Source organism: Sorex fumeus, unplaced genomic scaffold, assembly GCF_029834395.1.
Source record: "Sorex fumeus unplaced genomic scaffold, SorFum_2.1 ptg000025l, whole genome shotgun sequence".
In the NCBI taxonomy this organism is placed as follows: Eukaryota; Metazoa; Chordata; class Mammalia; order Eulipotyphla; family Soricidae; genus Sorex; species Sorex fumeus.
Genome location: NW_026606082.1, coordinates 1,477,602 through 1,490,917, shown reverse-complemented (window position 1 = coordinate 1,490,917; position 13,316 = coordinate 1,477,602). Strand labels below are relative to the sequence as shown.

General features: G+C 54.7%; 1 protein-coding gene and 1 non-coding gene across 2 annotated transcripts in view; both read right to left on the bottom strand.

Moving 5' to 3' along the window:
* Positions 1-13,316, bottom strand: part of MYO1H (myosin IH) — a 55,554-nt gene that overhangs the window by 18,366 nt on the left and 23,872 nt on the right. Inside the window, exons 14-19 of the mRNA XM_056114468.1 lie at positions 12,627-12,721; positions 7,836-7,882; positions 6,290-6,370; positions 5,456-5,561; positions 3,789-3,906; positions 448-561 (exon numbers count right to left, since the gene is read on the bottom strand). Of these exons, the coding sequence (XP_055970443.1) occupies positions 448-561; positions 3,789-3,906; positions 5,456-5,561; positions 6,290-6,370; positions 7,836-7,882; positions 12,627-12,721 (561 nt within the window). The remainder of the gene's footprint in view (positions 1-447; positions 562-3,788; positions 3,907-5,455; positions 5,562-6,289; positions 6,371-7,835; positions 7,883-12,626; positions 12,722-13,316) is intronic.
* LOC130023933 (small nucleolar RNA SNORA2/SNORA34 family) lies at positions 4,606-4,742 on the bottom strand. The gene has a single exon (XR_008792544.1). It is a non-coding gene; the product is annotated as a small nucleolar RNA SNORA2/SNORA34 family (small nucleolar RNA).

The following is a 13,316-nucleotide window of genomic DNA, read 5'->3' as shown; positions in this document are numbered from 1 at the left end:
GTCTGGGTTTTGTCCCAAATGATCTGTCCAGCTCCTGGCTTCTCAGTCAAAGCAATCAGCAGGAAATGGGCACCTTGGGTGACTCAGAACCAGCCTCTTCCCCAAATCTGTTAGTGGGGTGACATCTGGGGAGCCGCCAGGGTGACCCAAGGATAGGAACGGGGTGCCAGGGGACTCGGGGATTCGGGGGTTGGGACTCTCAACGCTTCTTCCACTTCCAGGGCGAGGTGGAGCCAGGTGTCACTGGGTCGTGATTTAATCTCTGCACCTGCAGCATCACATGTCCACGGGGCATAGAACTCGGGGCGTGGCCTGGGACCCTCTGGGGTGGCGGATAGCAGAGGTGCCAAGACAAGCCCCTCGAGAGGCCACCGAAGTGCCACTCCCTTCCCAGACGCCCAAGTGGACACCTGGGACACCCCCGGACGCTGATTCCCCGAGGCTCACCTCCCCAGCTTGTACTCCTCAGGGCTGTAGCCGATGTACTTGATCAGCCGCTCGACGCCCTCTGCTGGCGGCCCGCGCCAGTGCGGCCAGGTGTCCGGACACAGGGACTTGTACCTAGGAAGAAGCCAGGGGTTCAATCTGACACTCCTGACAAGAGGGAAAAGAGACGCTGACTTGGGACAGAGCGATAACACAGCAGGGAGGGTGCTTGCCTTACATGCAGCTGACCTGGGCTTGATCCCCGGCAACCCAGATGGCCCCCCAAGTACCACCAGGAGTGATTCCCGAGTGCAGAGCTAGGAGGAACCCCTGAGAATCACAGATGTAGACGAACAGCCACAAAAAGACATCCTACCAAGTAGGAGAAAATTATGTACACAGAACATCAGATACAGGGCGACTCTCCAGGCTCCATAAAGCACCACAAAAACCAACAGCCCAAACCCCAGGGACTCCAGCCAAAGATGGGCAGAGGGGACAAACACGTTCCCAAAGATGGCCAACAGGCATATGAGAAAGTGCTTGTTGTCACTCGTGGTTAGGGAAATGCAAATCAAAACGACGCTGAGATATCCTCTCATGCCTGAGAGGGGATCTCACGCCAGAGAGAATGGCACATCTCCAAAAGTCTGGAAACGACCAGTGTTGGCGGGGGTGGGGTGAGAAAGGAACCCTCATCCGCTGTTGGTGGGAACGTCATTGGGTCCAGCCTCTCTGGGAAGCAGTGGAGATTCATCGAAAAAAAGAATGACCCCAAAACAGGAAAAGAACCACCATACAATACAGCAACACCACTTCTTACATCTGTCTCATCCCAAACACAGAAACATGAATTTGAGAGTCTCATGCTCTACTGACTGAGCTAGCTGAATGCCACGAAACATTGATTTGAAAAGATGCACGCACACCTATGTTGGTCACAGCACAATAGCTGAGACATGGAAACAACCCAAATGCCCAATTATGGGTGAATGGATCAAGAAGTTGTTATATATATACATATATATATATATGGTGGACTACTATGCAGCACTAAAAAATTATGGAATCATGCAATTCGCAGCAATATGGCTGGAACTAGAGGATGTCACGCTGTGTGAAGACAGAAGGAAAGGGATAGATACAGAATGATCCTCTCTCACAGCTGGGACTCAGAGATACACAAGAAGGTAGCAACCAAGGGCCAAAGGCCCCACAGCAGGAGACCTGATCCACAGAACTGAGTTGGTGCAGGGGGGAGGCTGAGAGGCCGGGGAACCTGGAGGGAGGGAGGTGGCACCCTGGGGAATGGTGCAGTGTTGGAATTATGTGTATGGAAAACCATCATGAACAGTAGCGGAAACCACTGTACACCAATTAAAAACATTTTTTTAACATAAAGGTTTAAAATAAACCTCCACAAACAGAAAGGCCCTCCTGGCCCAGTCTGTGTGAGGAGAGGTTCCTCCACTCCTTCCCCTGCAGAGACCCTAACCCTAACCCCAACCCCACCCCATGACGTCCTGCAAAGCCCACTGTAGTCTCCCTCCTGAGGCCTGGCTGGGTCCATCTTGCACGCAGATATTTTCAGCACCTAGGACAGTGGTGGGGGGGGGGGAGCAGTGCTCAGTGGCATTTTAGAAAAAGTTAAAAGGTAAAAGGTAAAGGCCCTCCCGTTGATCATCGATTTGCTCGAGCGGGCCCAGTAACGTCTCCATTGGAGACTTTGTTGTTACTGTGTCTGGCATATCGAATACTCTCGGTAGCTTGCCGGGCTCTCCGAGAGGGGCGGAGGAATCGAACTCGGGTCGGTCATGTTGGCCGCTTGTAAGGCGAACGCCCTACAGCTGTGCTATCGCTATCTAAAAAAGAAAATGTTTTTAAAGCATGCATGGACAGTTAAGCCCTAAAATGGTGACATGGGGCTGGAGCAATAGCACAGCGGGTAGGTCATTTGCCTTGTACGCGGCTGACCTGGGTTCAATTCCCAGCATCCCATAAGGTCCCCCGAGCATCTCCAGGAATAATTCCTGAGTGTCTGAGCTAGAAGTAACCCCTGAGCATCGCCAGGTGTGACCCAAAAAGATAAAAAACCCTAAAATGGTGACAGACGGAGAAAAAAGGAGGGAGAGGGATAAAGAGGAAAGAGTGGGCCCAACTCTGCCGACCTGTCAGATTCCTACACGTGCTAAGGGCCTGGAAAGGGCTTCGGGTCCCGTGCATTGGGGTGGGGAGCAGTGGACTGTCCAGACGCCGCGCACAGGCCACCCAAGGGTGGCTTTGCCCCCATTCCCCCCTGGGAGGCAGCAAAGGCAGCATTTGGGGAGGAACTATGGCTCTTCCCACTGTTTCTCCATCTCACCAGCGCAGACGTGAGCGACCTGTGTAGGCCTATGTGTCTATGTGCACTGCCACTGAAATCGCTTCATCTCTGAGGGGGTTTCCCTCGGGGCGGGGGCATGTGGTGCTAGAGAGAAAACTGGGGGTCAGCTCCACGCAAGGGGCACAGCTTCATCCCGTTACTATCTTTCCAGCCATGTTTTTTTTTCTTTTTATATTTATTTATTGAATCACTGTGGGAAAAGTTACTAAGCTTTCAGGTTTAAGTCTCAGTCATATAATGATCAAACACCTCTCCCTTCACCCAGACTTAATTTTCACCACCAAGAACCCCAATATACCCCCCTCCCACCCCTCCCAATGCCTGTGAGGCAGATGATTTCTAGTTAACTCTTCTCTACGTTGATTACATTCATTATTTTGACAAAAGATGCGCCATTATTGTTTAGAATTCCCCCCCCCAACAATCAGAATTGCTGAAAAGGCATTGTGAAACACTTTGTTTTCTATAGCTGGTTATGAGAATCATATAATGTCTGAAAAGTCTCAGAAATCCAAATGATTTTGGATCTCTGCAAAGAGCCAGATAATTACGAGATTTCTCCAGCCGTGTTTTATCTCGAAGTTTAGCCCGATTCTGTCCATCAGAGGCTCAGGAACGGGAGCCAATGAATCGCTACGACAGCAACAGCTGCTGGGCTGGAGGGATGGTCCAACGGGGAGGGCGTTGGCCTGGCACACAGTTGACCTGGGTTCGATCCCTAGCATCTCATGGGGTTCCCCACGCACTGCCAGGAGTGATCCCTGAGTGCAGAGCCAGGAGTGACCGCTGAGCATCGCTGGCTTTGAGCCAAAGAAAGCCAAAAAGCGAAAAAAGCAAAGAGGAGGCAGGTTCACGCAGAGCGGGCTGAAATGTTTGGGTTCGCTGTCCAGTCACATCGGCAGCCGCAGAGAAGGGCCAGGGGGAGGCTCCTTCCTGCAGGTGGATACGCACATCGGAGGGGCGACAGGGCCAGCGTTACCTTTGCAGGAAGTGCTCGTACTTCCGCCGGTAGGCGAAGCCGGCCCGCCTCACACGCAGGTGCTCCATCAGCCCCAGGTACTTGACCTGGTGCCTTATGAGGAAGTCATCGAACTTGCCTGAGGACACGGAGAAGGGAGAGTAGGGCTGAGGGGGGCAGAGCCCGGGGTCACAGCTCACCCAGGACCGCGCGGCCACAGACATGCTGTTCTGGGCCCTAAGTAAGTGTGTGTGTGTGTAAGTGTGTGTCTGTGTGTGTGTCTGTGTGTAAGTGTGTGTGCCTGTGTGTAAGTGTGTGTGTGTCTGTGTGTAAGTGTGTGTCTGTGTGTCTGTGTGTGTCTGTGTGTAAGTGTGTGTCTGTGTGTGTCTGTGTGTGTGTGTGTGTGTTTGTATCTGTCTGTCTGGGAGAGTTCCATAGAAAAATACAGGTCTCGGGGTCCACTTGAAAAACCACCAGCTCCGACCATTCTGGGCCCAGGGCCCCCACGTGGCGGCAGCCAGCCGGGAACACGGCTGCCCGCTCCGTCTGGCTGTGCTTTCTGGGTTTGCCACAGTCCCTGCCTCGCCCTGTTGCCTCACTGCGCCACTCACTGCTCCTCCTGCCCCCTCTGTGGACATCCGCTGGTCTGATTTTCCTTACAGACCGTGGCACAAGCTCTCCCTCTCCCAGAGCCCCCACCCCATAGGCCACGCGGAGAAGCGGCACTGTACCTGCCCAGCGGATGAAACGCTGAGCGAGGCTCCTGCAGCACCGCCAGAGGGAAAACGCCCCCGCCCCAGTCTCGTACACGAGGTCACTGAAAGCGAGGGGCTGTCTCAGATGTTTCTTTCTAATGAACTGACCATTCCACTTACAAAATTCCGAAATGATCAACAGACCACAGAAAGATTTTTCTTTAGGGTCCCGCTTGAAACCAGCAGTTTCGGCAAACTGCAGGCCTTGACTCAGGGCCAAAGAGGGGGGGGCGGGGAGGGAAAAAACAAGTAACTGAGTTTAAGTGAGAGGGAACTGGATCTTCGCTGTCAGATTTGGGGCAGAGGTCTCGGCTCGTTCAAACAACCAATGGCTTGTTGAAGTAAACAAGAGTTACTAGTGCCCGCTTCAGCAGATGGATGAACAACGGGAGGACAGTTCTACGGTGCAACAGTGCTTTGTGATTGCAAAAAAAAAAGGAAAGAAAATGAAAATGAGGGGCTGGAGCGGTAGGAGAGCAGGTAGGGCCCTCGGCCCACCTGGGTTTAATCCCTGGCACCCCACACTATCCTCGGGGCCTTGCAGAAGTGATCTCTGAGGTGTGGCCCAATTCTCCCCGAACCAACCAAGTAAATAAAATTGAAATAAATTTGACACTGAGTAAGCTTGTGGTGGTCTTTAGAATTGGGGCAGGGGGTGCTCCTAGGCAGTGCTTGGAGACTCAGGCAATGCTTGGCCGGGTAATGCCAGCCCTGACTTGCTCAGTGCGGGGTCCCGGTGATGCCATGCAGATGGGGCACGGCTGTGCCGGGAGCCACCAGCATTGCAGCCAGTGGTGCTCAGGGGGCACTGTCGCAGTGCCAGGGGTGAAACTTGGGTCCTCTCGCCTGCTGGGCATGTGCACCGTCCTGGGAGCATCTCCCGGGGGTGTCTTAGGGAGACTGGGTGGTGGTTCCGCCCAGCCTCTCACTCACTGGGCTCCTTCCTCTCGTTGGGCTTGATGCAGCGGATATAGGAGGGTTCCTTTGAGATGAGGGTTTCCAGGAGGCTGCTGAGGCTGTTTTTAAACTGGGTTCCCACCTGCAGAGAGAGAAACAGCGACAGACAGAGGGGCTGGTTAGAGCGCGGGATGCCCCCTCCCCCCACCCTGGGACCCAAATTCTCCCGACGCTTTGTCTGTCGAGATGTGTTTGGTTGGTTGGGTTTGGACCACCCCAGCGATGCTCTGGGGTTCCTCCTGGCTCTGCACTCAGGAATCACTCCTGGCGGTGCTCGGGGGACCCTATGGGATGCCAGGGATCGAACCTGGGTCAGGTCGGCTGCATGCAAGGCCAACACCCTCCCTGCTGTCCTATTGCCCCATCTAGATGGTCAGTGACTGTCCTGCCTGTTGTGCTTCTACTGACCACTGAGGGGACACCTCAGCTATGATGGCCTGGGAAGTCCAGGCTGGTCCGCAGAGACAGGTCAGGCCTGCACCCCGGACGCTTCTCAGCCTCCTTGAGCTGGAGTGAGGTTGTGTGGGGACCGACATGGTCACGGTAAGGTCACCGGCAAGGTCCCGTCCCTGTTCCCATCCTGGCTCCCATCCCTGTGTCCCTGCGCCTCCTTTAGGACACTCACTATTCTAAGTTCTTCCTTTCTGCCCTTTTCCTGGCCCCTGCCCGCCCCCTGCCCCAGATTGAAAGTCTCCCCACTGCCCCCAGCTGGTCATTAGGCCAGGCCAGGCGCCGTTCAGCACAGCCTGTGAGGGAGGGACACACTGGACACGGGAGCAGGGGCTGCAGCGGCCTCGCAGTGGCCCTCACCGTGGGCGGCCGCCGGTGGTTCTCTAACTCGGCCACCAGGAAGCACTCCCGGAGGATGCGGTTCTGGGACTGGCACAGCACCTGGGGCGAGAGACGTGGGTGCCCACCAGAGAGATGCTCGTGCGCCATCCCCCACCCCCTGGGGCCACTGCCAAAGGGCCCCCGACACACACTCACACCCAGACACATACACACACAGTTCCCGGGCACACACTCGCAGTCACACCCAGACATATAAACTCACACACACCCACTACTCTCAACACACACACACACAGACACACCCAGACATACACACGGCTCTCGCACACACACAATCACACCCAGACATACACTCTCACAAACTCACACACTCACAGCTCTCTCACGGTCACACCCAGACATCTTCTCACAGATGCACACACACTCACCTATGCAACCACACACACAAATACACTCGTGCATACTCACCACCTTTGCATAAGTATGCACACATACACAATCACATATACTCACACACACACAGCTTCACACAAGTTCAGACACAGATACTCTCATCACTCACACATACGCACACACAAGCACTTACACACATGCACACATGTGTGCACACACATGCACACACATGCATACACACAGAGCAGTGCTTGCTCCCAGCCCAGCTGCTCTGTAAGACCCTCTCCAGGACATGGCACTCACCACACACAGCGACTCTGAGAAAAAGCCCCCCCACCCCCACCCACTCTGGCCCTGGGGCCCTCAGCTGGACACATCCCACTGGGAAGGGCTCGGTCCGAGACTCAGACCAAGAAGACTCGGCCGGGACCCAGACCCAAGGCCTCGCGTCTTCATCCCGAACCCCAGCAGCTGGGCCAGAGAAGCGGCAGGGAAGGGTCGGAAAGGGCAGTGGGCAGTGTCCCCCTGGCATGGCCTGACCTTCCCTCAACAACCCAACGAGAGAAACTGGCGCTTTGTACATAGCACAAGCATTTCAGCACCACGTCAAGGCACGGGCTTGGGGAATGGGCGGCACGGGGGTGGGGGCACTCCATGGCCACCCCCAGGATGTGATCTCGAGCCTGTATCCTGCCCTCGGACCTCAGCTGACTCCTCATCCTGGGGGCCCGCCCTGGGGTGCTCTCGGCCTTCTCTGCTCAGCGGCTCTGCCCGTGGGGACCCTCTTCCCCTGGGACCCCTGTGCTTGCCACGACCAAGTCTGCATTCGCCCAGGCTTTGGCCAGTCACTGCCACAAGGCGTTGGCTCCGAGCCCCTCAGCTGGAGACGCTGCCCCCACCATCACGTCTCCTGACTTTCTCCCCAGCACGCCCGACATGCACCTCGCGGGGTCCATTCCCCATGGCCCGCCCCCTCTCCCTCCTCACCAGCTGCGCAGGGCTGGCGCGGGAGGCCCCACGGGACAGGCTCTGCTGAGTGCAGGCTCATGCAAATGTCTGTTCCTGACAGGGGGGGCCGGAGAGGGGGCTCCCCAAGGCTGGTCTCCCCCACCCTCTGCTAGCACGGGGCCCCTCCCTCTTGCGCCCGCAGGAGCATGCAGGGTCCCAGTACCTCTTTCAAGTGCCGGTAGAGTAGGTCGTTGTTTTTCTCCAGGAAGCCTGCAGGAGGGGAGCGAGAGCCCCTGGCACCTGATTGCTGCGCTGAGCCGCCGCCCCCCTCGACTGAGTGCAAAACAGAACGCAGCGAGTCTCTCGTGGGATCTGACGGGAGCCAGCCTTGGCGTGACCCAGAGCTGGGCGGCTCCAGGATGTGGGGTCCCTCTTGAATGCAGGAGGACATCTGGTGGCATCCCAGGTCACTACCCACCAGCGGCAGCAACCAAGTGTGCCCACAGCGCTGGAGAGACAGTCCAGGGCATCATCTGTCTTCCATGAGGCGGGCACTACCGGGAGTGCTCCCTGAGCACAGAGCTGGGAGCTCTGAGAAAGTCTGGATGTGGCCCAAAACCTCCCACCAAAGAAAAATGTGTTGGACATGCCCCGGGGGAGGGGGGCGTGCTGCCAGGGCCACACACAGCAGCTCTGGGGCCCGGGCAGAGCCAGGGTCAGACTCAGGGCCTCCCAGCTGCAACACAGTGCTCCAGCCCCCGGAGCACTCCACCTGGACCCTCATTTCCAGTTTGGGGCCTGCCTCCCCACTGGTGCTCAGCAGCCCCCGAGGGTCCCTCCTGGTGATTCTCGGCCAGTCTGGCTGGTGGTTCAGTGCTAGGGCCTGAGAATGGCCAGGGACCATTGGGGTCACCCAGGCGATGCTTGGGGACAATGCCCGGACTGCCCCAAGGGACCTGGGGGGCCACATGGCACTGGGGATCAAACCAGGATCAGGTACATTCAGGAAGTTATTTTCATCCCTAAATAATCTCCTAGGATCCTCATTTCCAACCTTTAAAGTTTGTCTTTAAGTGCTCATATAAAAACCAGTAAGTGGTGCTGGAGAGATAGCACAGTGGGGAGGGCGTTTGCCTTGCATGCAGCTGACCTGGGTTTGATCCCCAGCATCCCATAGGGTCTCCCAAGTACTGCCAGGAGTAATTCCTGAGTGCAGAGCCAGGAGTAACCCCTGAGTGTCGCCTGATGTAACCCAAAAAGGAGAAATAAACTTCAGCTGGGGCTGGAGCAATAGTACAGGGGGGATGGCATTTGCCTTGCACGCAGACAAACTGGGTTTGATCCCTGGAATCCCAAATGAATCCCAGAACACTCCAGGAGTAATTCCTAAGCTCAGAGTCAGAAGTAACCCCTGAGCACTGCCAGGTGTGACCCAAAACCACAAACAAATAAAACAAACAAACAAACAAACAAAAAACCACCAAAAATCTACACAATGGAGTACTATGTAGCTGTTAGAAAGATGAAGTCATGAAATTTACATACAAGTGGTACTACATGGAAAGCATCATGTCAAGCGAAATGAGTCAGAAAGAGAGGGACAGACATAGAAAGATTGCATTCATCTGGGGAACATAAAGTAACAAAATAGGAGACTAACACCCAAGAGTGGCCGAGATTAGTACCAGGAGGTTCACTCTATGGCTTGGAGGCCAGCCGCACATGCTAGGAGAGAAGGCAGCTCAGATAGAGAGGGGAGCACCAACTAAAGGGTGTTGGGAGGATCCTCCCAGGATGGGAGAAGCATGCTGAAACTAGACTATGGACTGAACATGTTTGCCACTCAATGCCTCTTTTGCTGACCACAACACCCAAAAGAAAAGAGAGAACAAAAGGGAATGCCCTGCCACAGTGGCGGGGGGGATGCGGGAGGTGGGAGGTGGGAAGGATGTTGGGATCCGTGGTGGTGGGAAATGGGCACTGGTGGAGGGATGGGTATTCGATCACTATAATTGAAACCCAAGCACAAAAATTTGTAAGTCTACAACTGTACCTCATGGTGTTTCACTAATAAAAATTTTTAAAAAAACACCAAAACCAATAAGCTAATAGTTAAATGATGAGCTAAATGTCATCACTTGATCACTTGACTTCCCATTAATCATCAATTTGCTTGAGCGGGCGCCAGTAACGTCTCCATTCGTCCCTGTTGCGTGCTAGTGTAGCCCATGAGCTAAATGTCATGCTAAAGTCAAAAGCAGGGGCTGGCGCCATAGTACATCGGGTAGGGCATTTGCCTTGCATGCGGTCTGCCCAAGTTTGATCCCAAGTACCGTCAGGAGTGATCCTTGAGCACAGAGCCAGGAGTAAGCTCTGCTGGGCATGGTAAAAAAAAAATCACTTGCAACACCAGGAATGGCAGATAGCAAAGCTGTCAGTTTGGAGCACTGGGACTTGACGACCATATGCTTGCAAGGCCAGTGCTCTAAGATGTTGCACTATTTCACTGGGGACCTATTTTAAATGGGCAAAGGAGGGGCTGGAGCAATAGCACAGCGGGTGGGGCATTTGCCTTGCACGCGGCCAACCCGGGTTCGATTCCCAGCATCCCATGTGGTCCCCTGAGCACTGCCAGGGGTAGTTCCTGAGCGCAGAGCCAGGAGTAAGCCCTGTGCATCACCAGGTGTGACCCAAAAAGCAAAAATAAATAAATAAATAAATAGGCAAAGGACCTAAGCAGATATTTCTCCCAGGGAGCCACGGAAGTGGCCAATGATGCCCCACATCCTTGGTCACCATTGGAAACACCCTTCGCACCACCAGGAGACACCACCTCACACCCACAGGAAGCCGGCAAAGCAGGTGCTGACAGCGACAGGCACAGAGATGGAGGTGGGGGAACTGGATGGCCGCTGCCCTGATGCGGGGGCAGGAAACGGAGAAGCTGCCGTGGGAAGGGAGGGGGAAACGGGCATCTGGCACCCCTTCTGTTTCCTGTCTGGGCACGTACCCGGAGAAAGGGAGCCACAGCCAGACTCCACGAGCACAGGCCTCCGCGGAGCTGTGGTCCAAGCAGCCCGAGTCTAATCTGCCTCCCAGAGCCCTGTCGGAGCCTGAGAGGCAAAATGGGTCCAGCCACCCAATGGCATTCGCTTATTCTGGTTTCAGGAGTCACACCAGCTGTGCTCAGGGATCACTCCTGGCGGTGCTGATGGACCCCGTGGGATACCGCAGATCGAGTCTGCCTGAGTCTGCTGCATTTCAAGGCGGGCGCCTGACTATCTCTCTGGCCTTGTGATGGGATATTTGGTAACAAAAGGGAGAGACAGCATGAATGCAACTGGGAAACAGGACGAGTGAAAGGGGCCTGGGGGAAAGGTGGCATATGTGGGGTTCCACCCCTCAAGGCTATGTGGAGGCAGGAAGACGGCCCAAGGTCATGGAACATACTCGGGGCACAGCCCAAATGTGATCCAAGGGCTTAATGTGATACCACTGGCCCCGGGGACTAGGAAGTGCCACGCCCATACCACTAGGCTTAGGGGCACTGGGAGTGGCCCCAAGGTCTTCAAACACTTCTGGGGTGTGGGAAGCTGGCCCTTTAACTGACCAAGGGCCTACGTGCCTGTGCTATGTATGGTTATCTTGGCCTACGTGACCCTGAACAAGCGGGTCCTGACTTGCCCAAATCTGGTACTGTGTCTGCTCTGACCACAGCCTCTGCATATCCTGAGCCATGTATGGTTATCTAAAAGAAAACATTTGTCACAGCTAGCCCAAGAATAAGAAGTAACTGACACTGACTAACCAAGCATATGAAACGTGTAGACTTTGTAACTCTCCTAACCATATATGATATGACCTAGTGATGTAATTGCCTTCTGTGACGTAAGCATAGTTTCCTGCGTCGCAAGGTATATAATACCCCTGCTGCCCTAGAATAAAGTCCTGTCCTGTCCTATCCTGTCTTCTGTCCTGTCTGCTCTGTCCTGTCCCTTTTTCTCTGTTTCTAAACTGCATTATGTCTCTTGTGTCTTGTGTTCATTCGGTCGGTCCCTCCCTGCACCTACGGACCCTAGGGCCACCTCTGCGGGCCAGAGAGTGGTCTGGTGGGGCCCCCCGCACTGGGGAATACCCCAAACCCCAAAGAAGAAAGAAAAAATATCCAGAATCAGCAAATGTACTGAGAAAGGAAATAGATGGCTTTGTGACCTTGGGATGCAGGGAGTGGGGTGAATGGAAATGAGAAATAACTTCTAAGGCATAAAAGTTTTTCTTTGGGGCTGGAGCAATAGGAAGGTGGGTAGGGCGTTTTCCTTGCACGTGGCTGACCCGAGTTCGATTCCCAGCATCCCATATGGTCCCCCGAACACCGCCAGGAGTGATTCCTGAGTGTAGGAGCCAGAAGTAACCCCTGTGCATCGTCGGGTGTGACCCAAAAAGCAAAAAAAAAAGTTTTTCTTTTAGGGGGACTCACATTCAGTGGTGCTTGGGGCTACTCCCAGCTCTGTGCTTGGGGCTGGCTCCTAGTTTAACCCCCTAAACCTAGACTTTTAGTTTAATTTATTTTGGGGCCACACCCAGTGATGCTCAGGGCTTACTCCTGGCTCCGCCTTCAGGAATTAGTCCTGGTGGAGCTCAGGGGAGACCCTTAGGGGTTCTGGGGATTGAACTCCAGAAGATCGAGTGCCAGGCAAAAGCCCTCCCCACTGTCCAGGCATTCTGGCTCTACCTGGACCCTTGGGTGGTGCCAGGGATTAAACCAGGCTTGGCAGCCTGCAAAGCAGGTGCCTTAAATGCTACGTTTTTCTCTCCAGTCCTGCATGAAGGGGTTTTGTTTGCGGGAGGTGGGTCAGGAGACATTCTCCAGTGGACTGAAATGAGGGAAGTACAGAGCACCGGCTAGCGAGAACAGTTGTTCGTGAAGCATCTTCCCAGCTAGAGGAGAACGCACGCTGGCTGGATACCCTTCCTGGAGCCCCTGTCCATCTGCGACCTGGGAGCATGCCCTCACCTTTGGTGCAGTAGGTGACCTCTCCTGCATAGTGGAGGAGCTGGAAATCCAGCCAGCCAATCCGCTTCCGGCCCTTAGGACCCGCCAACTTCCGGCTACAGCAAGACAGGGACAGACACTAGCTGCTATGTCCACCTCCCTGCAGCCCGCAACACCCCCACCACAGCAAGTCCTTGGGGGGGGGCCTGGCCACCACCGAAGGCCCTGCGGGGAAGCCTGGCTCACTCTTCCCACAGATGCAAGCCAAGATCTACTCCCTAAAATTCCAGCTTTCATCCTCTCGGTGTTCCGGGAATTTCCACCAAAAGCCAGCAAAACAAACAGACAAAACCCCCAAACAACATGCCTTGAGAAGTGAAAAAACACTAATAAAAACAAATGACATGTTAGCGGGCCCAGCAGATTTTGTGCTCCAAGAAAACTGGGTGCCAGGGATTGAACCCGGGTCATATGCACGCAAGGCCAGTGCCCTACCCATTGGACTATCTCTCTGGCTCCTTAAACCTAGGCTTTTATTTAATTTTACTTTGGGGCCACACCCGGAAATGCTCAGGGCTTACTCCTGGCTTCGCCCTCAGGAATGGCCTCCTGGCAGTGCTCAGGGGATGCCAGGGATTGAGCCCCAGATGGTGAAGTACAAGGCAAAAGCCCCCCCTCCCCCACTGTTCTAGCACTTGGGCTCTACCTGGA